At 27.7% G+C, this 26,238-nt stretch overlaps 5 protein-coding genes across 9 annotated transcripts; 2 read left to right on the forward strand and 3 right to left on the reverse strand.

Annotated features, from left to right (window-relative positions):
- Window positions 1-816: 816 nt before the first annotated feature.
- LOC126848984 (monocarboxylate transporter 9-like) lies at window positions 817-5,309 on the reverse strand. 4 transcript variants are annotated; one of them, XM_050590413.1, is made up of 8 exons: window positions 4,699-5,309; window positions 3,709-4,080; window positions 3,115-3,381; window positions 2,588-2,835; window positions 2,157-2,439; window positions 1,840-2,067; window positions 1,329-1,523; window positions 817-1,195 (listed from the first exon to the last, which is right to left on the reverse strand). In XM_050590413.1, exons 2-8 carry the CDS (start codon window positions 3,740-3,742, stop codon window positions 1,026-1,028), a joined length of 1,425 nt encoding a protein of 474 aa, XP_050446370.1. In that variant the 5' UTR covers window positions 3,743-4,080; window positions 4,699-5,309; the 3' UTR covers window positions 817-1,025. The 4 variants fall into 4 exon arrangements, with proteins under 4 accessions (XP_050446370.1, XP_050446368.1, XP_050446369.1 ...); XM_050590411.1 differs by having other exon boundaries at window positions 820-1,195; window positions 3,115-3,385; XM_050590412.1 differs by having other exon boundaries at window positions 821-1,195; window positions 2,157-2,403; window positions 3,115-3,385.
- Window positions 5,310-5,746: 437 nt separating this feature from the next.
- Window positions 5,747-10,615, reverse strand: LOC126848987 (monocarboxylate transporter 3-like). 2 transcript variants are annotated; one of them, XM_050590417.1, is made up of 10 exons: window positions 10,448-10,615; window positions 9,245-9,613; window positions 8,696-8,822; window positions 8,380-8,523; window positions 8,129-8,256; window positions 7,929-8,063; window positions 7,439-7,724; window positions 7,024-7,179; window positions 6,135-6,326; window positions 5,747-6,035 (listed from the first exon to the last, which is right to left on the reverse strand). In XM_050590417.1, exons 2-10 carry the CDS (start codon window positions 9,329-9,331, stop codon window positions 5,872-5,874), a joined length of 1,419 nt encoding a protein of 472 aa, XP_050446374.1. In that variant the 5' UTR covers window positions 9,332-9,613; window positions 10,448-10,615; the 3' UTR covers window positions 5,747-5,871. The 2 variants fall into 2 exon arrangements, with proteins under 2 accessions (XP_050446374.1, XP_050446375.1); XM_050590418.1 differs by having other exon boundaries at window positions 9,245-9,676.
- Window positions 10,616-13,484: 2,869 nt separating this feature from the next.
- On the forward strand, window positions 13,485-17,726 carry LOC126848970 (monocarboxylate transporter 9). The gene is made up of 11 exons (XM_050590388.1): window positions 13,485-13,530; window positions 13,982-14,107; window positions 14,328-14,537; window positions 14,731-14,857; window positions 15,576-15,790; window positions 15,877-15,967; window positions 16,039-16,307; window positions 16,408-16,679; window positions 16,804-17,102; window positions 17,193-17,387; window positions 17,460-17,726. Exons 2-11 carry the CDS (start codon window positions 14,102-14,104, stop codon window positions 17,600-17,602), a joined length of 1,827 nt encoding a protein of 608 aa, XP_050446345.1. The 5' UTR covers window positions 13,485-13,530; window positions 13,982-14,101; the 3' UTR covers window positions 17,603-17,726.
- Window positions 17,727-20,139: 2,413 nt separating this feature from the next.
- Window positions 20,140-24,569, reverse strand: LOC126848975 (cytochrome P450 4g15-like). The gene is made up of 8 exons (XM_050590397.1): window positions 24,152-24,569; window positions 23,802-24,015; window positions 23,338-23,634; window positions 22,804-23,242; window positions 22,183-22,251; window positions 21,047-21,215; window positions 20,740-20,914; window positions 20,140-20,543 (listed from the first exon to the last, which is right to left on the reverse strand). The coding sequence occupies exons 1-8, from the start codon at window positions 24,285-24,287 to the stop codon at window positions 20,354-20,356; spliced, it is 1,689 nt and encodes a 562-aa protein (XP_050446354.1). The 5' UTR covers window positions 24,288-24,569; the 3' UTR covers window positions 20,140-20,353.
- LOC126849021 (cytochrome c-like) lies at window positions 21,222-22,176 on the forward strand. The gene is made up of 2 exons (XM_050590476.1): window positions 21,222-21,553; window positions 21,694-22,176. Exons 1-2 carry the CDS (start codon window positions 21,421-21,423, stop codon window positions 21,876-21,878), a joined length of 318 nt encoding a protein of 105 aa, XP_050446433.1. The 5' UTR covers window positions 21,222-21,420; the 3' UTR covers window positions 21,879-22,176.
- Window positions 24,570-26,238: the final 1,669 nt, after the last annotated feature.

Consider the following 26,238-nt stretch of genomic DNA (forward strand, 5'->3'; position numbering starts at 1 on the left):
TAAATTATTATAAAATATTATATATATATATATATATATATATATATATATATATATATATATTATTAATGTATGTATATTTATATTTTCAAATATAAAAATACAAATAAATGACACAAAAATGTACTTAGCAATAATAATTGAGATTTTATTAGATTATTCTATCAGTGTTATAAGAAAGATAAGAAAAAAGACGAATAGAGAAGATCGAATAGAAAAAATGATATGCATTTAAGTGTGATGGGTCATTTATATGCATATTCGAAAATGCTAACATATTTATGCATACACATATGCATATTGCTTATACTTGCACTCAGTGAACTTTTGTTACGTATATCGAATTATTATTCATTAATAAGAATAATCAATGCCCGCATAGAAATTTACATGTAATTGTTTCATTTTATATTAAAAAATTATACGAGTTATTTTTTAAATTAAAGTTATCTTTGGTAATAAAATACATTCAGAATTTTGCTTATATACGACATATTGTACATACAATAAAATTGATTAATCAATATTTTTATAATCGATAGTGATTTGATTAAATTATTTATTCTACATCGATGAAATATTTAATTTAGCATATTTGAAATTTGAAGTGTTAAATACACTAATTGATTTTATAAAATCAAAGCAATATATATATTATATTAATGTCTTTACTTTTATAAAAATCAATGATAATTTTATAAAATTACTAATGATTGTAAAAGAAAAAAAAGATTAAATTTTTAAAACATTTATCAATAAAATTAATAATTTCATATAAGTTGTTTCTATACTAGAAGTTTCATAAAATGAGATTTCATAAAATCATAAAAAAATTTCATAAAATAAAATGAAATTAAATATTCTTTTATAATAACATATACATATATTATTAAGTTATATCACACAATAGTTTATTTATATTTATATTATTTTCTATATTTTATATCTTTTTCTATATTTTATATCTTTATACTTATAGTCTAAATTTTGCAGTCATAAAATGCTAAACCGTTATCAAATGAATTTCAAACATTTTGATGAATATTGTCTTCTGGATTTTGTTGAGTCAATCTTAAATTATTCTTACCAGGGGTCCAAAGTCCACTTATAGACCACAAGAAGACACAGGACAAGCTGAGAAGTGATGTAAAATATAGCGCACCTACGTAATTATCCGTTAAATCATGCACTAAACCTAAAAATATTTAATTGTAATTAAAATATGGAACATTAATGTAATATGACATTGTTTTGTTTAGTTACTAAAATTTAAATTAAACGAGGAACATTAAAAGAATTTTTATTGCACATTTGAAATCTCTCTTTACCAATAATTGGTCCCACAATAATAGACAGGATGCCGTTACAGACCATCTGAATACCGGATGCCGACGGCAACTTCTCCAATGGTACGTAATCGGGAATAATTAGAGCTTGGAAGACAGCCTTGGTTCCCTTTGCCAATCCGACGATCAGAGATACTCCGATCACGATGATGTAGGAATTACCCCATGTCGATAGAACTGTCAAAAAAAAAATAACATTAATTTCATTACAAAAAATATACATAAAGCTGAGAATTTAAAAATTGATTTTCTCAAATAAATATAATAATTTGATTATTAAAATTGTATTATAGACGTTTCATAGTATATATTATATCATAGATTTTTATAAAAAACTACTTTTTAATAACTCATAAATATAATATGATTAACGCGATTTGGATCGTATCAATTATTATATTATTATTATGTTTAATCAACTATCAACCCACCCCAAAGATCGCGGTCGTGAAGAGATTCCTTGAGTTCGTATACTGTATGTGGCGGTACGTACTAGTCCTTCCAAGGATCGATCCCAGCAGGGATATCACATAAAGGTTCCTGCACGTCCAGCCAGCTTTTTGTGCCAACAGTGGCACGCAAAGTCGCCCTGTGATGTCCGCGGCAGCCTGGATCGACATCACCATAGCTATCGACGTTCGGTTGAGATTCGCCAATTCGGCCAGGACGAAAGGTATCATCACGTTGAAATTCGTTTCCGCCACCAACGAGACACTCATACCTAATTTTCAAGTGTACGCGCGTGTATTACGTATGACAATTCTAATTCTACTCTAGTAAAACTTTTATGAATTCGGTATATCTATTTACCTAATACTATGGCTGTGTAACGACTGTCACGAAGAAGATCGAGATCCAAATTCGTGGCAATGTTTTTGAGAAATGAGGTTCTTCCATTTTTATTCATTTTTGCTTTACTATTTTCCAAACAATGATTCAATTGTTTTTCCTTTTCGGCATCTTCTTCATTTAATAATCGACATTGAACAATGTCGTCTTGTTTGTTTGCCTCGTTTTCAGCACACGAAGCTTCTGTTTTTCCCCAAATCTTTTCTTCCTTCAATATATCAGTAGTTTTATCTATCAGAATAATCTGTTAAAAATGGAAGAAACCTTCCAAATATGCTATATTTTTTATATTGTTGATGTAATATACAATTTGATGACTGAAAGATATAAAAAGAAAGAATGGAGAGAATCGGATATAAGATCGTGCTTTTTCTCGCATACCTTTAACTCACCTCTTTCTGCTTTTCAAATGGTCTTAATAACGATGCACCGATAAAAGAATGTGTGGCAATCCCAGCAAGGATCAAAAGAGTGCCGGTGGTGGCATAATTCTCGAGAAGCACATCTATCAAAAGGGGCATCAAGATTGGACCCAAACCGGTCATTGTAACCGAAAAACCCATAGCTACGTTGCGCTTCTTGCGAAAATACGTGTTCAGAGCTAAGCTTGTCGATAAAAAAACAATTCCTTGCCCGATACCTGTCAAAAATATACGAGATGTACGATTATAATAATGTCGGCCAATTATATAAAAATATCGATCGTAAATTTTGGTGATGTTGTAATTTTGCAAATGTAATTAAATTATTGTTGAAATAATTGCAATTATTAAAGCTCAGTTGACAACTGTAATGCTGCTTTTGTTTGAGCACCACTGAGAAGATAGAGCAAAAGTCTCTAAGTTTCTGTGGTATTCAGCACAAATTATCAAGCATGTTATCTGACTCCAGTGATTATACTGCAACACAAGTTACTTACCGATAATAACGCAGTAAGTGATAATAAGAGTCGGAAGAGATATGGCGAAAGCAGCGGTGCAGATTCCAAGAACGATCGTCAGACCGCCGAAATATGCGACCTGACGAAAGGCGAATCTCTTCATCATTGGACCGCTTATCAGGCCTAGACTGCACGTTATTGTCCCATTAAGATGAAGAATTAGGCTTGTTTGCGTCGCGGTGATACCGAGACTTGTAAAACGTTCCGCAAAAATAAGTCCGAAACACTGTTGCACCGGCAGCACGGCTAACTGATAAAATTAATTGCAATCAGTTTTGCAAAAACTATTTTTAAAATTTTTGTAAATATTTTTTTAATATAATGACGAAGATATAAATATAAGTATACACAAGCATGCTATTGTCTTAAAATCTAATTTTAGAGTATTTCTTAAAATAATTTTTTAGAGACTGCAACTTTTTCAACTTTTTGTTAGAGTAAGAAAGAGGAGAAAAATTAAATGATTTTTAATTAAAATAAAGATTACATGCGTGGAAGTTAAATCGTTTTATATTAATGCATATTAATCGCTTTGAATTTCTTACAACAATAGCAAAAGAAAGAGTGGCTTACATTGATAACAGTTACACCGACAACAATAGCCCATGCCCAGCCTTCGTCTGTTTTGTCACGTGCCATTCTGTCAATCGTATTGATCACTCTTTTACAAGTGCTTCATGAGAGTATGCAATTCTTAGAATTTTTCAGTTGTATTCTGCGCTCGTACTCATGATAAAATGTAGACTTAATTGTCCTCTCTCGACGTACGATATTAAGTTTGGATTAATGTCCGATAAGATACGAGTTATAATATCTTTCTGCTGGGTATGAGATAAGATTCTTCTCACACTTCGATTCACCTCACAATTTCATTGCATTTACATTTCCGGCGAGAGTCCACAAAAGTATTCGTATTTAATTGCTGACTTTTTATATTTGATATTTCTTTAAGAAACAGATGTTGCTTATCACAGATTCCGTAATTAAAAAAAATATATTTATGTATTTGAAAGTGAAAGCTTAATTAATACAATAAAATATTATAAATTAAATAAAATGTATAGTCAAGTAATAAATTTATAATACATAAATAATAAATTTATATAAATATAATAAATAAATAAATATATATATATATATATATGTGTGTGTGTGTGTGTGTGTGTGTGTGTGTGTGTGTGTGTGTGTGTGTGTATGTGTTGTATTAATTCAACGTAGTGATTAATAAAGTGATATTAAAGTAGAAGCAATGAAAACGAGCAATTCGTTCAATTTAACTCAATTGATTCTGCGATAAAAACTGCGAATGTATTTATAACAATAAAAGATAGTGACAACTTTCACAAATCGTTAAAGTTGTGTCATTTTTTATTTAAATAATAATTATAATAAAATAATTAAAATAATCGGGACAAAAAAAAATATATTCTTCGAATTTAATATATTGTTAGTTTGATTACTTCTTACTTAAATAGCTCAGTATTGCTCATAATTTCGTATAATAACTTGTTTCATTTCTTTTGTTTGCCCTTCGTCAGAACAGCTTAACTTTTTTATACCTACTAATAATTCAGACGTTCTAATTTTCTCTTACGAAAACTCGTAAACTTGCTTGTTATACAATCAAGCGCAGATGTTTAACGAAGATGTTTGTCAAGTCTGTATTAACAAATTAACGTTATTGAAAAATATATAATTAAATAATTATAATTTAATTGGACAAAATCCAAAATTTTTCATAATTATGTTGATTTAAACGAGCAGCACTCTCGCGCGTTTAATTTTTAATTCATTTAAATGCCGAGCACGTGTTTAAAATACACATTCTTAAAGCGATATAAATGTTTTGCACGTGAAAGCTAGGAATATATGTTCTGACACGAGCAGCGGACGCTCTGAGACTGGCTCGAAGAAGAGTTTGAACGATAAAAACCGGCTCTGCAACTTCATCCAAACGTTGATCGTTCGTAATAAGTGGTAACTGCGTCTTTGTTCGCGAGCGCGAGTGCACGCGCAGCTCTTGGTGTATTTATTTATCAGCCAATTCTTTGCACACATTTGGCGCATATTTATCAACGCGCCTCATTATCTCGCGATAAGTGCAATGACACGAATGAGAATATATACATGTATGTATACGTATATGTTACGTCAAACACACGGAGCAATTTTAATAAAAACACAAATAAAAATAGATGTCTAAAAAGGTATATGGATTGTCTGTAGAATATATCAAATTTATTATATACACACAAATTACTTTTCTTGTTTAAAAGCTCTTTTACAAATTTGAAATTTCTTCAAAAAAAGCCACAAACAAGATATTTTATTTGTAAAATAATAATTCAGCTGGACAAGAAAAAGTTCTACTTTTGGATAAAAATATGAGAAACAAGTTCGTTGCACCTACGAAAATATAAAGTAACATTGACTGTAGATAAGACGATATCAGTGCAATTATAAATTATGAAGTTGTCGCGAAAATATTTTTCGCGATTTAAAGCACAAAAATTATTTTTTTTTTAAAGACTAATAACTGCAAAAGTTTTAATCCATGCACAATTGATCATTGTGTTTGATAATCATTAATTATACAAGAATTATCAATTAAAAAAAAATGATTAAAAAATTAATTAATTTTATTAATATTTGTGCTTTTTCAGTTGCGTTAAATTTAAACGTGCTTGTAAAAAATACATTCAAAATTATCGTATAATTACTATTACATTTAAATTTCTACTCAGTTATCTGCATTTGTAATTTTTTGGTTATAATAAATCGTCGTTTACAAAAGGCAATATATAGAAATTCAATGCTCCACATAATGAAAGTAATAAGTATAATAGCGGTCATTATGTGGATGCAGATCTTGTAACTGTCGCTGACATCTCTGATGTATCCTTTTGAAGAGAAAATAAAAATCGAATTAGAGCTTAATGTCATTTAAATAGATATTTAATATATATTTTAATATTATATTTAATATCGTATCAACATACCGATTAAAGGACTTATAGTGACCACGCACAAGCCCTTGAATACCATATACATTCCAAATGCACTCGGTAGCTTCTTCAAAGTACAACATTCTGATATGCAGAGATTAAGATTTACCAATGTAGCGCCACGCAAGAATCCCGCTATCACGAACATGGTGATTAATGATATCTTTGCCGTTTGTTCTGCCAGTACTGTGTAATAACAAAATTTTATATTTTCTTATTCATTTTTCACAACTTTGTGTATTAAATTATATTTTAATAACTAAGAGAGCATATCCGTTTGAATTCTTGAAAAGTATATTTTCTAGATTTTTTGCAGCTCGACGATTTGATAAAAACTTTTTATTTTTTTACGATATTAATACAATATTATTAAGTACTTAAATAAAAATTTTTAGTTTAAAAAATAGTTTTTTTTTTTTTTTGAAATTGCGAATATTTGCAGATTTATATTTTCATGCACACCATACAAAAGAAAACTTTTTTTCAACACGCCGCGATTTTTCTATTTTTTTTTTTTAAATTTTGACAAACTGTTTAGATAACAGATAGCTATTGATATGTTTATTAAAAAAAACTTGTATTTTTGACTTCAAGTATCATAAACGAACATTTTCATATTATCGTATAATTGGAGGAGCTCTGCAAATATTAGCATAACTTTAGAAAAAATTTTTATTTAACTAGTTAATAATATTGTATTAATATTATATAAAAAATAAAAATTTTTATCAATTTGTTGCACTGCAAAAAATCTAGAAAATGTACTCATTTTTCGAGGTTTCAAACAGATATGCCCCCTTAAAAAATAAATAATAATGTAATGGCATTATGATACAACATTTAATAATGGCACATTTAATTGGATTTAATCTGGAAGAATTACCAGAACGTGTGATTCCAAGAAAGAGACAGAATATCCAAAAGATCATGCGTTTCTTCCAGCCAAATTTATCGAAAAGTGTCGGCAACAATAGCCTGGCGAGGATGTCAACGAATGCAGTCAAGGATAAGAAAAAGGCGACTTCCGCTTTCGTCATTCCTGTTGATTGTCAAATTCCTACGAGCAGTTTATGTAATTTCCGAACAGTGCCATAGCGAGGATGTTTGTTTTTCAATCATCGAGCTCCCTACAATATTGTGCTAATGTGGCATTGGCATAGATTTATGTGAATAACTTGTAATTTCAACATCTTCAAGTGTTCATAATACAAAAATATCTTACTCATCAACGAAATAATAGACATCCTTTGCTATGCTTCGGTATGCTTTTATTACGATTTACAATGAAATGCACTCACCGATACCCGAGAGAAAGAAAGGCATCATTAATTTAAAGTTTGATTCGGCTACGTAATAAAGACTGCAACCTAGAGAGACGTTTAAGTATGTAGGATTCTTGAGAAGATCCAAGTCAAAGGTTGCTTTTATCTTCTTCATAAACGATTCATTTTTAGATGATAGTTTTGATTCGTCTTCTGTCTTTTGATCTTTGGTCCAAGTTGATCCGTTCGACATCCTCCGTGATCCAGTAGGATTTGTTTTCATTAATAAAGCTTCGTTTTCTCGTTTTTTATCAGTCTTTTCCTGAAGAAGAATTTTATAGCAACATTATTGTTCATCTATACATGAATATATTTAAACATTTTTTTTCCAGTAATTTAATTTTTTTTCCTAATTAATATAAAAATTTGAGAAAATATAATAAATTAATAAATTTGATAAAATATACGTTATTTGATGTATGTCGCTTAAAATCATTTAATATTTTTTAGATTGAAATATAATTACATCGACTGGGAGTGACAATGATTGTTCTTCAAGTGGACGTAATAAACATGATCCTACTACAGAATGCAACGCCCATCCTCCCATGATAAGAGTTGTGCCACGAAATCCATATAATTTCAGCAACATATATATTAGCTGTACAATGTATTATTGATTATGAGATATTTATTGTTCCATTTTTTTTTAAATGTATTTTTTACCTGCGGCACGAGCATCATTCCCAATGCAGTTCCTGCCATGGAAAATCCAACGGCTTGGCCACGCTTTTTGTCAAAAAATGTATTCAGTGCAACGAAGGAACAAGCTGTCGCAAGGCCAGTACCAAGGCCTAAAATAAATAATAATTGTAGAAAATACATGTGTGGAAATATTATTGAAATATGTAATTATTAGTAAACAAAACTCTCTGTATGCAAAATTAAATAATTTATATATAATAATTATTTTATACCTCCTAAGATGCTGTAGGTACAAATAATATAAAGCATACTATTAGCCCTTGATGTAAGTATTAAGCCACTGCAGCTGAGTAAAGATCCAAAGAATGCGACTTGTTGATAAGAAAATTTTTTTAATAATGGTCCAACTAAAAAACCTATAAATTCATATGAGTAAGATTCAATAAATATAGTTTCTTTTTTTGAATTTTAAAATTTTGAAAATGTTTTAAAAAAGAAAAAGAGAAAGAGAAAGAAAAAGAGGAAAATATCTAACACTTCAAAGAATCACATATGATTCGATATTGAGAATAATAAAGTCGCATTTACCTGTAAAATTGACAATAGCATCTAGAATGCTCATTATAATCGACGTCCCTGTAGAATCCACATCGAGGTCCAACAGCAGATCTTGGAAAAGTAGCCCGAAAGATGGATCCAAAGAACGCAAAGAAAGCTGCAGTTTACGTATCATATTGTCAGTAAGATAAATCAAAATATTTTTAAGTGAAATATTATCAATAAAATATTAATTTGATATAATGTGGCAACATAAAATTTAAAAAAGTAACAATAATAGTTTTTATAATATTTTTTAATATTATTATTTCACTCTTATTTTATGAGAGAATAATTCAAGAGTAATTTATATATATATATATATATATATATATATATATATATATATATATATATATACGTTATTCTTATATATGCATTATATAATATTCTTCTCTAATAATATGTAGATTATTTAAAAATTTTTTATTATATATTTATATATTTATTTTCTTTTTAATATATTTTTATTAAGAATGCGAACAATTAATTAACTTTGACATAATAGAAAATAGCAAGAGTAATTTTGCTAGAATTTACCGTAATTAAACTGCTTCCAAGACAAACGAACCAGCCCCAGCCACCATCCGGAGGTTTTTTAACATCTTTCTTTATATTTTCTGTCATTTTCCAAATAAACCGCTTCTAATACAGCTTTGCATAGAGTAATATTGATGATAAAACACACTGCACACATATACTGAGAGCTATGTTCTGTCAATGATTTGTAAATTACATGAGCGTTTTTCGATCGAACAGCATTTGCTCATCACTAATCAGATACGTTTGCCTCACTACTGTACGGCTTCTTGTTTCGGGATGACTAATCGTTGGTCGTGATGTCAGCAATTTACTTCTACACTTGTTTTCACTTCCACTCTTACAATTAGAGAAGTACTACTGGACAATCTATATAACGGAAAGTTTTATATCAATATGTATGTACGATCGATTGAACGAGAAGCGTGCGATCTGAAGCAAGAAATAATCTTATGCATAATACGCAAGTTACGCAATAACAAAAAAAGATTATATTAACATTTGTTTACATAACATGCAAGGCACAATCGATTAATTCAATCAAATTCAGTGGACATGATGAATGAATAAAATATCTACCTTACATGTCACATGAATGTCACATGAAACGTCAATGGAAAAATATATTAACTTTTTTGTATCTGTGTAACTTGTTCTCAATGTCTTATCTTTAAGTCACATATAAGTATGTTCTAGGTTTTATATATATATATATATATATATATATATATATATATATATAAAACCTAGAACATATTTATATGTGACGTAAAGATAAGACATTGAGAACAAGTTACACAGATACAAAGTATATATATATATATATATATATATATATATATATATATATATATATGTGTGTGTGTGTGTGTGTGTGTGTGTGTGTGTGTGTGTGTGTGTGTGTGTTTGTGTGTGTGCAATAAATATGATAAAAATTATATCTTTTATTAAGTATCTTTACATAAAATCTCGTTTTATCATAAACATGATTTACACAATTATGTCATCACTTATATGTCATTTTGTTAAACTTTATATAAATATATATATATATATATATATATATATATATATATATATATATATATATATAACATATTAAAACTTAAATTTTTGATCATAAAATTAATTTTATTGTTTATATTTATTATATTTATATTTATATTTATTATTTATATTGTTTTATACGATTTATTATGTCACCTTTTATGCTACACTTTATATATCTAGCTACTCCTTTCTTTCTTGCTCAATAATGAACAGATCTTTGTAATTTGCCAACATAAATGATTGAACACGATTTAATATAATTGGCAAGTGATTGTTTCATGCACGTGTCTACTAGTTACAGACGAATCGTTTGCAACACTGGCCGACCTTCGTTGGATGACCGCTTTATCGATATCCGCGCACATGAATAGTATATGTATAGATAATATATGTATATGTATAGATAATATTTATGAGATGATAAGGCTAGATGTATAAAAAAAAAATTATTTTTATCAATACATATCAATAATTATAATAAAATTTAAATTCACATTAATGTTTATACATATAATGTTACACATAATAAATAATATAATAATTTAATGTAAAGATAATTTATATTGAATTATATTATATATTACATTTAATTATATAATATTAAATTTATATTAATATTTTTTTTATTTTTATTTAGAGTGAGAAAAAGAGAAGAGAGAGAAAGAATTCTGATTATAAAAAATTGCAAAAAATTTTTAATATTATTAGTATAAAGAGTATGTAAAATCTCTATATATATTTTATGAAAAATAGATACAATTACTTGATAGATATAATTAATTGATATATTACATATGATATATTATAATGTTCGTTAATATAATACAAGCAGCGCCTTAATTTATATGACTACGAAAGATGGAAGGTATATATGGTAAACATTGTTTAGGTTTATAAGAATATAATTTATTTCTGTAATTTATTATAATAATATTTTTATAAAAGTAAAAATTAATCCACTATTGAAAAAGACATCTAAAAGATCGATTATTTAAAAATATCAAAATTTATTATTGACTTTTTTTCGTAATATTGATTAATTGAATCGGTATTACGGAAAAAATTAAATGCTACGTATTATTTTTTATATCGATGAAGATATTTTTTTTATTAAAGAGAGATTATATAATTTCAATATTAATAATATGTGAATAATTTTATTGGTTTGATGCGGGTTTAATAATAATTTATTTAATATTGCATAAAAGATTTATCATTGTATATATATATATATATATATATATATATATATATATATATATTGCAACTTTATATTTATATATATAAATAATACTCGCAAATAGATTATATAAAAAATAGATTATATAAAAAAATTATTTACAAGTTTTATTGCTTGAATACGTCTTTCTTTCAAATTTCTTTTTTATAATTATTATTAGCGGTAAATGTTTGAAAAAAAAATTTTCTCTATAATTATAAAATTTAAGAAAGATATTAATGCATTGAATACTTGTTATTAATCTTTTTAAGAAACAAAATACTACTTTTATAAGAAGTGCATTTGCACAATAAAAGTTTGTGTGAATTATTTTCCTCAAGAAAAGAAGTTTGCATTTCTTTTTTGTATTGACATTTCTTTTTTGTATTGACATCTGTGATAATCAAGTTATTCTCGAGATAAACGCAATTTTCTGCTCTTGTCGGCAATGGTAATGCATTAAGATATCAGCTTCTATTGTAAACTTGTAGCTTCTGAAGCCAACGTCTTTAAACGCAATATTGTGTTGACTGTCACAATTAGTAAAATAGCTGAGGCAAAATCGAAAGTTTTACTCGCAGTTTTTGTATTAATAGTAAACATTAAAGCAAAATACCAGTTTCTTACAGCCATGATCGTCATGGAATTTGCAAGAATAGGTGAGTATTCTTCAAGTTGTTACGCAAATTTTCTAAAATAATGTATAAAAATATCACAATTAATATTATAGTATTGTAGTTTCAATGATACCATATGTGTTTATAAGCATGTACAATAAGATTATCGATGTTGTACATTTGTAATTTACTGTAGCATTTTGTATCATTGAAAATGTCAGTATAGAAAGAAGTTGCCTTTACAAAATTTTTGTTATTATTGGCGATTTACGACAATCTTCGAGTTCATAGATAAGACAAAAAAGGTCTAATTAAAAATGATACTCTATTTTTGAGATACCTAAAATATAATTGCGAGTGCGCATTATTGCAGGATTTATTCAGAATTAAACTAATAGCTTTAATATATATTAAATCTCTCTATTAATATTAAATAGTGCGTACATTGTATTTTTTAATTTATTTTTATGGATTTTAGAAAAATGGTGTGTGCGTGTGTGTGCGCGCGCGCGCGCGGTGTGAATGCATATGCGCACGTGTTGATAGCAAAATGCGTAAGAGATGAGATGAAGTCTATTCGCTGACAATAAAAAAATTAAGATAATGCAGAGTATCAAAAATATGTAATTTTAAGGAATAAAATAATGTGTTCTTTTTTAAAGTACAAAAGATAAAAGAATTTTAAAAAACTACTGAAAGCATATTAAAATTAAATTTTAAGCTTCAAAATGCTTTTTTAACTTTTTGTTTACAATGATTTTTTGTCGAGTTTCAGCGGTTTGATAATAGTTCAATTTTTAGGATGAAAAGTGTTCTCAATTTTTTCTTTGAGTAGTGTATATTTATGATTTTTTTAAATTTGTATTTTGTTATCATTGTATATATATATATATATATATATATATATATATATATATTTACATAAATAATACAAACAAATAGATATATAAAAAATATTATAAAAAAATTATTTACAAGTGCCCATTACTTTTTACAGCAATATAACCGTAATATTAAATTATTTTTATTCATCTTAATTAAATAATAATTCAATTAATTAAATATATCAAAAAGAACATTTTTTATTATTTTTTATAAAATGGCTTACATTATGTTTAATTGATGCTTTTTATGCATCAGAGAGAATACATTAGATATTTTGTTTACACTCTTAGCTTCTCTCTCGTGCAATTTCATGATTACAGGTGGTAATATTTCATTCTGGCCTAAGAATGGATTTAATATGATGGCGCCTTGTGCATAGATAAGAGGGCCTTCGAAATCTTTGGCATGTTAGTCGAATCCAGTTAGTCGAATACTAGTCTACCTTCGATTATCGTGGAAGTGTATCAAAATCGTTGTTATTTCTCCTATTTATCTATAGTGACAAATTCTATTAGGTAAATACTTAAATCTTATCTTTAATATAATAAAAACAGTAGAAGTATTGTTTGGTCTGACTAGTTTGATATTATTTAAGAGAAGGATTTATAATATCTTATTATATATAGAAAATGATAACAAAAATGGGAAGACAAACATAATTTTGTAAAAATATTTTTCTGAATAGCTAGTTTTGTAATTACATGTTATATTAATTATTTAAAGTACTGTGCAATTATTGGAATATGTTTGATCACTTTATACAGCTTTATAAATTATATTGTCATTCCTCGTTAATTATTGATTAATTTTCGTGAAATTTTTATTTCAATTTGCATAAAAATAAAAAAAAAATATTATAGAATTTTTTTCACATATTTTTTCGGTACTTTTATTTTTTTTTAGAAACTTTGGATCATTCTGATTAAACTTTGATTAACTTAATCGGTTATTAATTCAAATTCGCAGAAATATTATATAAATCTGAACCGGATTCAAACATCACTCTTTGTAAGATAATTGAAACTGTTTTTAACCCAAAGATTAAAAAATAAATCTCTTATTTGACACATACTTTTGCGGAAAACTATGACTGTAAGATATCAATCTCTTTATCATACATTTTATTTTATTATAATTTTAATAATTAAAATAGAATATAATATATTTATGTAAAAATATAGTTTTGTTTTTATGTTTACTTTTTATTAAATATTTTTTACATCTTTTTTATATTTTTAAATATAGTCAAATAAATTAGGAAAACAATTAATTACTATATACATGCATTAAATTTCAAATTTATTATTTCAAGATTGAAAGAAAACACAATATAACAGTGGCAAAAACAATAAGCACGATGACAAATGCACCTACAATTGATAACGCAATTGGAAATAAAAAGAAGAGCACAACTATAAAGATAGAAGAACTAATGAATAAAGAGGATGAAATTACTTTAGAAGATCTGGCTCCAGATGGCGGCTGGGGATGGATGATTGCATTGGCAATGATATTAATTTTTGTTAGTAATCATAATAAACATGTAATAATGACAAACATATAATAGTGCTTAGCATAATTTTGGAAATACAAATTACTGCATCTGCAAATAATATGGACGAGCTTTTAAATATATTTTCATAATCTTTTTCAATACAAAAATGAACGATTTTATATAGGCATACGTAATAGATACGTGACTTTTGCTATTTTAGTTTACTACAATGGGTCCAGGATCGTCATATGGCATAATTTTTGGAGATTTCCTCGAAGCTTCCGGACAAGCGGGCATGGCATCAAGTCTTTCCAATTCCTTCTTTATGATTACCTTCTCCGTTGCAAGTAAGTTTTTATAACACTTCAAACTTGAAAACATGTAATAAATTATTTATAAAATTACGTGCCATTAAAACTAATATATAAATTTAATAAACGCATTCCTCTATTGCAAATGCATTATTTACAATAATGCATTTGCAATAGAGGAATTTTTCAAGACTTCCTTGAAAGAATAAGTTTGTATTTGCATCTGTGCATTGACATCTGCGATAAGGGGATTAAGCGACTCTCGAAGAAGATGCGACTTTTTGTTCTTTATAACGATGTCAGTGTATTAAGTTATACTAGCACTTGCTGTAAATTTGCAAGCACTAATGCCCTTGTACGGGGGATTAAATCGATTCTGTATGTACTATAGCTTTGAGTCGATGCACATTTGCAATTCATATGTAAACAAAATATAAGTTCGAAATTATATAATTCAAGTATAACTGCATTACATTATATAATTCGTATTTATTAATTGTTAATTGTCTCACTTTGACACACAGCTGTTATTATCAGCCGGATTATGTTTTTGTTTTATAAATATTAGAAATTACAATTATTAGAAAAGATTATTTTGATTAGACAGAATTACATTAAGAATTTAAAAAACTACATTCTTATTATAATAAAAATTTTTTTATTTATATTATAGTATTACTATATTGTTATTAATAACATAATACTTTTTTTTTTATTTCTGCATAAATTCTACAGAGTAAAATATTTTTTGCAGGCTTGCTGACCAACACATTGTTGAAAAGATATTCTACAAGACCGGTCGGACTTATGGGAGCGCTCTTCTTCGCAACATCAGATATCATGTTGGCGTTTGTCAGAAATATATACGATTTGGCTTTTCTTTATCTTTTACAAGGTTTTGGATTGGGTCTAATTATTACGATCTGCAATACGGTTTTTAATGCGTATTTTGTGAAAAAAAGAACAAAAGTAAGTCAATCATAATTTGTGCTTAAATTTATGTAGATATATTAAAAAATTTTTAATTTTTCCAAAAATGTTCTCTTATTTTGAAGGTGATGAGCGCAGCGCAAGTCATCATCGCGTTGGGTGGAATCATTTATCCAACATTAACCGAAAAGATGATGGCACTGTATGGTTTTCGCGGTAAGATTCTATAATAAAAATAGAAAAATTCTAAAAAATTACAATTATTAGTTTTGCGCGATTTGTATTAGGTACCGCAGCGATTATGGGCGCGATAAGTCTTAATGGTATCGTCGGCATGACGTTGATGCATCCCGTAGAATGGCACGCCAAAAAGATGAATGATGTTCGCGCTGAAAAGGCGCGCGAAAAAGAACAAAGATTTCAAAGATTAGCACTGTCGAATCGTCGTTCAACCATTGATGTTATCCATATATCTTCGAAGACTAAATCGAGCAGTCTTCATAGTCTTAAGGAAGAAAGCGGCACAGAAGTGCCCTTATTAATTGAAACGCTTAAGGTAGCATAAAATTTATTAGCCACTGGCGTTATTTTGTCATTTAATTTGCAGCATTTCTAAACAATATTTTATTTTTCAATTTACGTACCATGTAAATTAGCCTTCGGCGCAGAGAGTAGCTTCAATCTCTGAAATTGAGGGTGGAATTCGCGAAAGAGCGAAATCAGTATCTATGCGAGAAAGTTTAGCGAAGCGTATATCGGCTCTATCGGCATCTAGCTTGGTGAATTTGGCGACTAGCGTTGGTGCATTAAGTGATATACGTCAACAATATCTGGAAAAGAGAAGCTGGGAGGAACAGACGAATAAGGAAATTCAGGAGGAGAAAGAGAACGCGAAACAAAACGCCGAGGAAAAACAAGAGGAGAAAAAGTGATCATAATTCTCACAATTATTTTTATGATTAATTTTTATAATTCAATATGGCCTTAAAATTTAGGATTGATTAGCATGGCTAATGGATTTCTTAATAGAGATCCTTTTATTTTGTTTGAAGGTACAAGACAATTCTGAGAGAACTCTTGGATATGTCATTGGTAAAGAATTGCGGTTTCCTGAACTTATGTTTTGGTGTCAGTTTTGTGTGCACCGCCGACTACGCTTTCTCCTCTTTTCTTCCTCTTATAATGGCCGATGCTGGATACACTAAACGCGACGCTGCTTTAACTATTACGATTAGTGGAATAGCTGAGCTTGTATCGAAAGTTTTATTAGCAGTTTTTACATTAATAGTGGACGTAAAGGCGAAATATCTATTCTTCGGCGCTATGATTGTCACGCAATTCGCAAGATTAGGTGAGTATCTTTCCGCGTGATTAAGCAAATATAATAAATAAATTTTTCAGTTTCCAAAAGTATCGTATAAAAAAAAATTACGACTTGTAGGTTTTTTATTATACGAGCATACACTTATGGGTGCGTTCATTATGACAGCGTTAATCGGTATTGCGCGTTCGTGGCTGCTGGTTTCGCAGCCTCTAGTCATTATTGAAGATATCAGCATAGAAAAATTTGCCTCGGCTTATGGTATCTTTGGAATTATTAGTGGCTTAGTTACGATAGTCTTCGGCGCTATTGTAGGTAAGATAAAAAAGGCGTAACATCATTGCTGATACGTCTATGATGTAATTAAACATGCATATATTGTCGTAGGACTTATTAAGGATTGGACTGATAGCTTTGATTTGTATCAAGTCTCTCTACTAGTATTAAATGGTGCGTTTATTATACCTTGGGCTCTACAATTCATCTTCGTGGATCTTAAAAAACGACAGAAGCAACATATAAGAAACTAATTCTTACAAAACCTTTATCCATTGCTCATAGGAAAGAATAAAGACATATGTCAGGCGTTATTAAAAATTTTTCAATTAAATAAATGTGAATGAGAAGACACAACAATAACTAAATAAATTACAATTAAATTATTATATTATCCTGTTTGTTTCTTTTTTATATATGTTTTATATATGTTCTTTTTTAATATATGTTTAACATTATTCATTTTTAATATACAAAGACCACATCAATATAGATTTTTTATGTATAAAAATTTTGATATTTTATTAGAATACTATAAGCGCGCGCTATTTATTTTGTATGTGTATATAATTATTTACATATTAGCTTTAATTCTCCGTTTTTTCAAAATAAATTAAATAAAAATTATACACTTAATAAAACTATCTTAATTAAACTATGAAATGCGTCGTTCAGTTATGACAAGCTTTTATTGATATAAAGTAATGTTCAGTGCATCGTCGAGATAACCAATTAGCATCGCGAAAAAGAGGTAACAATATTGTCAGCATCGATTCAATAAACTGCGTAATATATTAATTGATAATTTAATAATTGATTTATAATTTAAAATACATATATAATTTAATGTTTCGTTTGTATATATGTCAGAGTATGGAGAATATTTCGGCAACGAATAATCAAAACATAACATGGTACTCGGTCTTGACTATGTAAACATTAGCGCGCTATAGTTAACGTCTTACGACTTATAGCCTTGTTATCATTCACACAGTAACGCTCAAGCAATAAAGTACTATTTGTCGACTCGCAGTACGTTTTTCGTGTGAAACGGGGTTTGATCATGTATGCGAAAGTGCGGGAGTGTCGTTTAAAGTATCGCGCGTACAAGTGCGGAAATATCTTTTAATAAAAGTGCGGCAGTGCCGTTTAAAATATCGTGCGTGTGAATCAATTTGAGAGGAGGAGGAGGCCTAGGAGAGGCATCCTGCACCGGCGGAGCAACCCAAGGGTGAGTATTATTATTTTTATATTAATTATTATAAATCCCGCACACGCATTAATTCGATTCGATCATTGTTTGAATAGTTTAAACAAGAGAGACTAATATACTATAAAAGTTTTTATTTAATTAGTTTATTTAAATAGTTCTCTTTTTTAGAATTTATAAAATTATTTCACATTTATATACCTTCTTATTATTATACGGATATAAAGCATCGGATATAAAGTTTGATGCTCACAATAATAATTTTTGAAATATTAATAATTATTTTAAACGTTGCTATAATTTGGATTTTATATTTGTGTGTTGCAGACAACGTAGCCTCAAGACCAAATCTCCGCTGTTGCGCATCAGTGCCGGTGAGTGATAAATTTTAATTTACTTTGAGGTGACGGATCCGTAGATATTGTAGATACAAATGTAGATTGTAGATTGTAAATAAATCCGTTGCCTCAAAATGGATGGGCTAGAATAAATGCAATCAAATAACTTTTAATAGACTTTTTAAATATATATTAAAACACATTAGAAATATAATTTAAAATATAAATTAAAACAAAAAATTGAAAGAAATATTTTTTTTAATAGAAATTTTATTTAATTTATTTAATGTAGGAAACGCTAATAACTTTATTTCTTATATGAAATATTGATAATTATTGTGATTTATTGTGCCAATTTTGTCATAATTTTTCATAGCCCAGCCATCTTTATTATCACAGCAATGAAAACTTAGACAACTTGTCACGCATCGTTTTAATATAATTTTATTTTAGTCAATCTAACGCCAAGTTATCAATCAAATTTAATCATTGTTTGAAGTAATAATATTTAATCTTATAATAATATATAATATTTATAATAACATGTAATTTATATTAAAATAAATTAATAAAACATTTATGTGTCATATAATTTGACTTTCAGCCAAATATTATTTATATATCAAATTTTGCAATTTATTGAAACGATGCATGACAAACTGTCATAAATGAGCATAAAATTATGCTTGTGTACCTCGGCGACAATAATTAGCTGGCAACGGAAGGAATTTTTTTCCTTCATTGACCTCTGATAGAGGGTCGAAGCTACATCTCTGATTAGATGTAGCCAGAATCAATATGTCCAGGATCAACGAAAGGTAGGTTCAACTGGACCAACGGAAGCAACATACGGTGCATTCTATTAGGGCACTTGAGTCGGGCACGCGAGTAAGATACGCGAGTAAGACACGCGAGTAGAGTACGCGGTTAAGGCACGCTGTTAGGGCACGCATTTATTATAAAATACATGTAACTATTATAAAATTAGTTATATGTAATATAATAATATGTAAAACTAATATGTATTATCTGTTTTTTCAAAATCAATTAAATCAAAATTATATGTATAATATTTGAATTGCCAAATACTTCAGCCATGGCAGATTTTTATTAATATGAAGTAATGTATAGCGTAATATTGAAATAATCAATCAGTATTGAGAAAAAGAAGCAACAATACTTGCGAGTATCGATTTAACATGTCTTTTTTAAGAATGGATATATGAATATGTATTTCTTATCATTTTGTATATGTTGCACTTTTATTTATATAGATATAAAGTATAATTTATATTTAAATTAATATTTAATTATTATATATTAATATTTAAAAATATTAAATACGGAAGTAATGAGATATCCTGTATGCATGCACAGTTCCCAACTCTTATAACAAGATACAGAACAATATGTTTAAATTTGTTTAACTATACGGAAATGTTAAATTCTGATTGTTGTTATAAATTATGAGACATTGGCTTCCGCGGCTCGATCTTGATCTTGAATCCGTCGTGTCTTTTTAAAATAATGTCGGCCCGCAATATGAAATCTTCGTCTATCACATCAGAAGTGACACGATAATTCCTCAGTATCGTCGATAAGAGGACTTTCAATTTTAGCAAAGCGTATTTTCGTCCCACGCAGGACCTATACAAAATTTTTCATTATTAAATATAACAATGTGTTGTGCGCTGTTTTTAAAAATAAAATAATAAAAAAAATAAAATAAAAATAAAATATTTTTGCGAAATGTTTGTAATACATATGTATGAGAAACTATCAAAAATAAACTCAAGTATATAACACTTTATGTATAGAAAATTTTTGTCTATCCATTAAATACCTTGGTCCAGCACTAAAAGGAATGAATGCATAGTAATGTCTCTGTTGCATTTTTTCTGGTAGAAAATTGTCTGGATTAAAAACTGTCGGATTTGGGTAATATTTCTCCAAACGATGTATTATAAACTGCGAAATTATTACCGTGGCAGTCTTTGGAAGGATATAATCGCCTGTAACTGTTATATAAAAAAGATTAACTATTGTTTTCTTTTTGATTTTACATAAATAAGTTTCCGTAGTAAATGAGGAAGAAATAAATAACATATACTCTCAATATTATTGTTGTATTTAATCGTGTATGTGCTTACCTATCTTTACATCTTCGTTAAGTTTTCTGGCAATCCCAGGTACCGGTGGGAAAAGTCTTAGAGTTTCCAAAATAACTCTTTCGAGATATTTCATTTCCAGAGTGTCTTGAAAAGTGCATTGTCTGTCGCTGTCGCCGAAAATTGCATCCAATTCTTCATGCACGCGAGCCTGCACAATGAAAATTATAAAGTTAAAAAGAGAGTTACAAATCACCTTGCGATTAATAACGAAGTTGGATAGTATCGATTTTTTAAATAAAAATAATAGAAAGTAAATGTCACATAAATTGCAATGACTAGAATATGGTTAAGATATAATTTTAATCTTAACGGATTATTCTAAATTAATTAATAAATTAATGATTTGTTAAGAAATGGGCGATCCGGTTAATGGTAAAAAAATGTTCATGAAAATGTGTGCTGCTTGTCATACCACAGAAAAAGGTGGTAAACACAAAATAGGTCCTAACCTGCATGGCATCATAGGGAAAACTTCTGGAAGTATGTGTATTAATGTCTCTTAAGATCAATTTGTTAACTCAGTTGAAAATAAATTCAGTAACATAAAGCATTGCAAATAATTTTAATAATTTTGTTTAAATATATATACTATTAATTATGATACGTAATTAATTTAATTTTTTCAGCTACCCCGGGTTTCAATTATACAGAAACCATGAAGGAAAAAGCCGTTGTATGGAATGAAAAGACTTTAAGTGACTATCTTGAACTTCCTAAAAAGTATATTCCAGGAACAAAAATGGCATTCTTAGGACTTAAGAAGGCCGAAGATCGAAGTGATATAATTGCTTTTCTATCTACTTTGAAATAACCTTATCTTGAAATAGCACGATATATATATATACGTTATTACTTAATAGAAACGCAAAAAGCAATTAACATGGAGATATTAGTGTATTAAAAAAATAAAATTACTGGAGAATATATTTTTTTTATATATACACGTTATAGTTCGATGTACTGTTAATACATATAAAAATGTAATACAAAGTTTTGTATTACATAATATACAACAAGATATAATTTTTTGTTTTGTGAAAAAGTTGAGTATAAAAATTGGAAAAAATTTCTACAATTTTTTCCCTGCAAAAATATTAAGAAGCCAATAAATCTACCTGAATATCCTGATGATTCCCTAAGATGCATAGTACGAAACTTGAGCCAGCTGCCGTGGTATCATGACCCTGTAATAAATCGATAACACAAGTCGACAAAAATTTTGACAAATAATTTTAATCAGAGTAAATATTTCTTATAAATTTTTGGTCACAAAAAACAATGCCGCTGTCTAAATTGCTCTATCAGGTTTTAAAGTTATTTCGAATTTTAATATGAGAAGTCAGCGATTTTTTGTTTTAAAATTCAAAATAACTTTAAAATCTGCCTTGATGAAGCAATTTGATTAGCAGCATTATATTTTTGTGGCTAAAAATCTATTCAAAAAACACCTACTCTGATTAGAGTTACTTGACAAACATTTTTTTTGTCGGTTTGTGTAATTAATTTCTTAACAATGTATTAAATTAATATAACTTGTGTGCAGTAGCGTTGCTTGCAACATATGAATTTTTTTAGTAAAAAGAAGATAGAAAGAGTGAAAAATAGAAAAATTTATTATAAAAAATAATACATTTATTGAGTTACATTTAGTTATTGAGAATACATGATTGAGAGTTTATGAAAAGATTTATTACATGATTGAGTTTACTGTTTTATATGGAAAATGTAGTACATACCTCGAACATAATAGTGTTTACTTCCTCTCGAATCTCTTCATCAGTCATTTGTCCACCATTTTTTTTCAAATCCAACATCATTTCTAGAAAGGCGAGTCGTCTGTTTTCACCTGTGTCATTTTCATCTAATTCATCGAGATCATCTCTTACATAATGCAGTTTTGTGTAGTTAGTAGCAATATTTTTGTCATTTCCTTTATTTTTGATCGCGAACTTTTGGTCCAAACTTTCCGGTTTACCATTTTGCACTTTCTTTTGTTGTTGATCTTTTATAAGTTTCTCTTTGATATTCTTAGATTTCTCTTCAATTACATTATCTGTCAGTGTGTGAATAATATTGAGCAGTTTTTCTTGCTTCTTTGCAAACTTTGTAAATTTAAAAATTATGTCAGAACGCAATGAAAAATCATAATGTCTTCTGTGCACAATATCACTCATTCTGCAACATTTAAATTATTATTACAGTAAATTTTCTTCATGCCAAATGTTCAATAATAAAATATATGTAATTTCAAGAAAAAAAATAATATCTACTTCATTACAGCCATGGCATAATCGTATCCGGTCTTCTGTCTTTTTTCTTTTCTGACTCCCATCACAGTTTCCGTTAAAATGTCAACCGTCACAGCTGATAGATAATCGTGACAGTCGAACTCTTTTCCAACTTCATCGCGAAGCCGTCTAACAAGATCCATGCTATTTTCATAAAATAAAGGTACAAATGTCTTTAAAATACTCATATGAAATGTGGGCGCTATTGCCTTCCTATGCCTGCGCCACTTATCGCCAGTTGTGATCAATAAACCATCTCCAAGCCATGGTTCAAAAAATCTGTAATAAAGATAAAAAAAGATTTTAAGTTATTGATCTTTTTTAACTTAATATATTGGTATTTGATATATTCAACAATAACAAAAAAATTTATACTTATTTATATTAATTTTATAATAAAAAACAAAATAAAAGATATAAATTCTCTTCATTATTTGATTTCTTACTTGTAATCCTCGGCTTTATCATTATGTGCAGGATTATTTAAAATTATTTCAGCATCTTGTGGATCTGCCAGAAAAACTACTACTTTTGTTCCAATATACGCTCCTATTACTAATCCATACTTTTTAAAATATCTTATACCTTCAGGTATTACATTTTCTGGAGATTTTCCAAGAGTTATTAGTATATGACCCAATATAGGTATGTGTGGTGGAGCTAAAGAGAGAAAAAATGTATTATTGTAGTATAATATCACATAAAATATATCACATAAAAATCAACTTTTATTGCAATAACAAAAAAAAATATTAATTAAATTAACAAAATTTATTTTTGTGCAATACATACATACATGGTAGCTTTTTTATAACACGAACAGCTCTCGAAGTCTCGACGTAATAATACAATGCAATTAGCGTTATAATAAGTACAACCAATAGATAATAAGCGATATAAGGTAAATAGAACATTTTTGGAATCGCGTCCATCGAGGTGATAAATTACTGTATATTACGATAAACTGTTTCTTTATAAGAGCGTTTGTTATTTTTTAAACTTTTCGTATAATGATATAATTAATAGAATGGCTACTTTAAAAAATTATATAAAATTTTCTGTATAAAACATCACTTTGATAAAAAATATTTTATTTTTTATCGATAATCTTAAAAATATCAAAAATATTCAGTAAAACAATGTCTAATCTTTATATTTTCTGCTCGCAGTAATCAGTGATAACTTAAGGCAATGCTGTTCTTCTGCTTCTACTATTTAAACTGACATCGATTTGATAAATAAGTAATTTGAGTAAAAAAAAGGTTAATCTTATTACCAATTAAAAATACTTGGTTTATTGTTTTGTATGTTAAAATTCTGCGTCATTCTGCATAAGTATATTTGCGATTTATATTCAATATAAATATTAATTCACTTGTGCATAAGAATTATGTATAAAAGTAAATTATTTATGCAATTACTGTTGCAGTCGCATTAATTATACATTTCTCAAATCAGAATCAAGATCAAATTTATCGAATTATTATGACTTATATTTTTATTTCTTTTGTGATCTATGTTTTCATAATAGTTATTTATGGTAAATGTCAATTTTGAAATAAGAAAAAAATATCATCTAAATTGAAATAGAAAAAATAATTCTATGAAAATTGGCACAAAATAATTAATTCATAAATTGTAATCAATAAAAAACACATTTTATCAATACAAATATAAATCTCGAAATAAAAATATAACGATAACAATTTGTCAAATTTAATAATCTGATTCGATAAATGTCAATTACTGCAATTTCAATCATAATTGCTTGATAACATCGATTTGCAAATAATATCAATCGTCAAAAAATTTATATAATTTATATACACTTATTTTAAGTGCTACATGGCTGTATTTTTTTACGTTTTACTTTTTGAAATATATTTTTTTATTTTTATAATAATTTTTATGTTACTATATACAACGTTAATATATTAAAAATTTGCTAAGATGTGTATTATATGATTTTAATCAATTTTAAAATATTTTCATAATATTTATTTATACAAAAATCCATATTCATCTAATAAATTTTAAAATTTAAAACCGTAATTGTATGTAAAAATGCAAGCCAAGAACTAACATCGATCACAAAATGAATATTAATATGTATATAATTAATATTAAAATAGAGATTGAATAAAAACAAAATTTTCCATAACGGAAATTTTAAAGTGTTGGATTCTTATTATTTGCATTTCTATTTTATTAATAATTTTGAAATTAATTGATCTGATAATATGTCCGTGATTATATTATTTACTAAGAGAAATCCCAATGCGTGAGAAACGAAGCTGGATCTGTATTTTGATATTATTTAATATGTATTATTTTTTTATTTGACATTAATTTTTAAAATATACATACACGCTCTTCCAACTGTGTTTAGCTCGGTTTATTAGTCTTTTTGATTCAAGGTTTTAATTTTTATAATAATGTAGTCAGAGTTTCTTCAAAAACAGTTTAAAATATATCATAATAGATCAAAACAAATAAAAAATTGTGCAAATTAGAAACTTGCACATTGCTTTCTCATAATTTTATTTCCTTCTCTTTATAATATCAGTAATCTTTTTTTAGAAAAATTCAAAATTTTATAACAAATAAACACTCACCAATTCTCAGCACATTTAATACCCATCATTCTTTAATGATATTCTATTCATGTAAAAATATTTAGCCCAATATCTCAAAATTTGTGGAAAGTATTTACACAGACATTTATTGGAAAATTTAAAATTTTATAAAAAATAAACACTTTCATCAATTCTCATCAAATTCAATACTAACCATCCTTTAACCCCTTGACATACGAATAAAATGCGCGTCGACGCGTCCGAAGAATACCATTTAATTTTGCTCAACTGGACACTCACGTATAAG

Source organism: Cataglyphis hispanica, chromosome 4, assembly GCF_021464435.1.
Source record: "Cataglyphis hispanica isolate Lineage 1 chromosome 4, ULB_Chis1_1.0, whole genome shotgun sequence".
Taxonomy (NCBI): Eukaryota; Metazoa; Arthropoda; class Insecta; order Hymenoptera; family Formicidae; genus Cataglyphis; species Cataglyphis hispanica.

What these genes read in the sequence shown, in the direction of transcription:
- LOC126848975 (XM_050590397.1), bottom strand. Translation starts at nt 24,287, where the DNA reads ATGGACGCGATTCCAAAAATGTTCTATTTACCTTATATCGCTTATTAT. An exon ending in TGTTATAAAAAAGCTACCAT is followed by an intron (nt 24,016 to 24,151) that starts GTATGTATGTAT and finishes TTCTCTCTTTAG; the next exon opens with CTCCACCACACATACCTATA. An exon ending in TAACGAAGATGTAAAGATAG is followed by an intron (nt 20,915 to 21,046) that starts GTAAGCACATAC and finishes TTTATATAACAG; the next exon opens with TTACAGGCGATTATATCCTT.
- LOC126848984 (XM_050590411.1), bottom strand. Translation starts at nt 3,774, where the DNA reads ATGGCACGTGACAAAACAGACGAAGGCTGGGCATGGGCTATTGTTGTC. An exon ending in TCGGTGTAACTGTTATCAAT is followed by an intron (nt 3,386 to 3,708) that starts GTAAGCCACTCT and finishes TAATTTTATCAG; the next exon opens with TTAGCCGTGCTGCCGGTGCA. An exon ending in TTACACAGCCATAGTATTAG is followed by an intron (nt 2,068 to 2,156) that starts GTAAATAGATAT and finishes CTTGAAAATTAG; the next exon opens with GTATGAGTGTCTCGTTGGTG.
- LOC126848987 (XM_050590417.1), bottom strand. Translation starts at nt 9,331, where the DNA reads ATGACAGAAAATATAAAGAAAGATGTTAAAAAACCTCCGGATGGTGGC. An exon ending in TTGGAAGCAGTTTAATTACG is followed by an intron (nt 8,823 to 9,244) that starts GTAAATTCTAGC and finishes CGTAAACTGCAG; the next exon opens with CTTTCTTTGCGTTCTTTGGA. An exon ending in CATTGTCACTCCCAGTCGAT is followed by an intron (nt 7,725 to 7,928) that starts GTAATTATATTT and finishes ATTCTTCTTCAG; the next exon opens with GAAAAGACTGATAAAAAACG.
- LOC126848970 (XM_050590388.1), top strand. An exon ending in CACGCAATTCGCAAGATTAG is followed by an intron (nt 17,103 to 17,192) that starts GTGAGTATCTTT and finishes TACGACTTGTAG; the next exon opens with GTTTTTTATTATACGAGCAT. An exon ending in AGTCTTCGGCGCTATTGTAG is followed by an intron (nt 17,388 to 17,459) that starts GTAAGATAAAAA and finishes ATATTGTCGTAG; the next exon opens with GACTTATTAAGGATTGGACT.
- LOC126849021 (XM_050590476.1), top strand. Translation starts at nt 21,421, where the DNA reads ATGGGCGATCCGGTTAATGGTAAAAAAATGTTCATGAAAATGTGTGCT. An exon ending in GAAAACTTCTGGAAGTATGT is followed by an intron (nt 21,554 to 21,693) that starts GTATTAATGTCT and finishes TAATTTTTTCAG; the next exon opens with CTACCCCGGGTTTCAATTAT.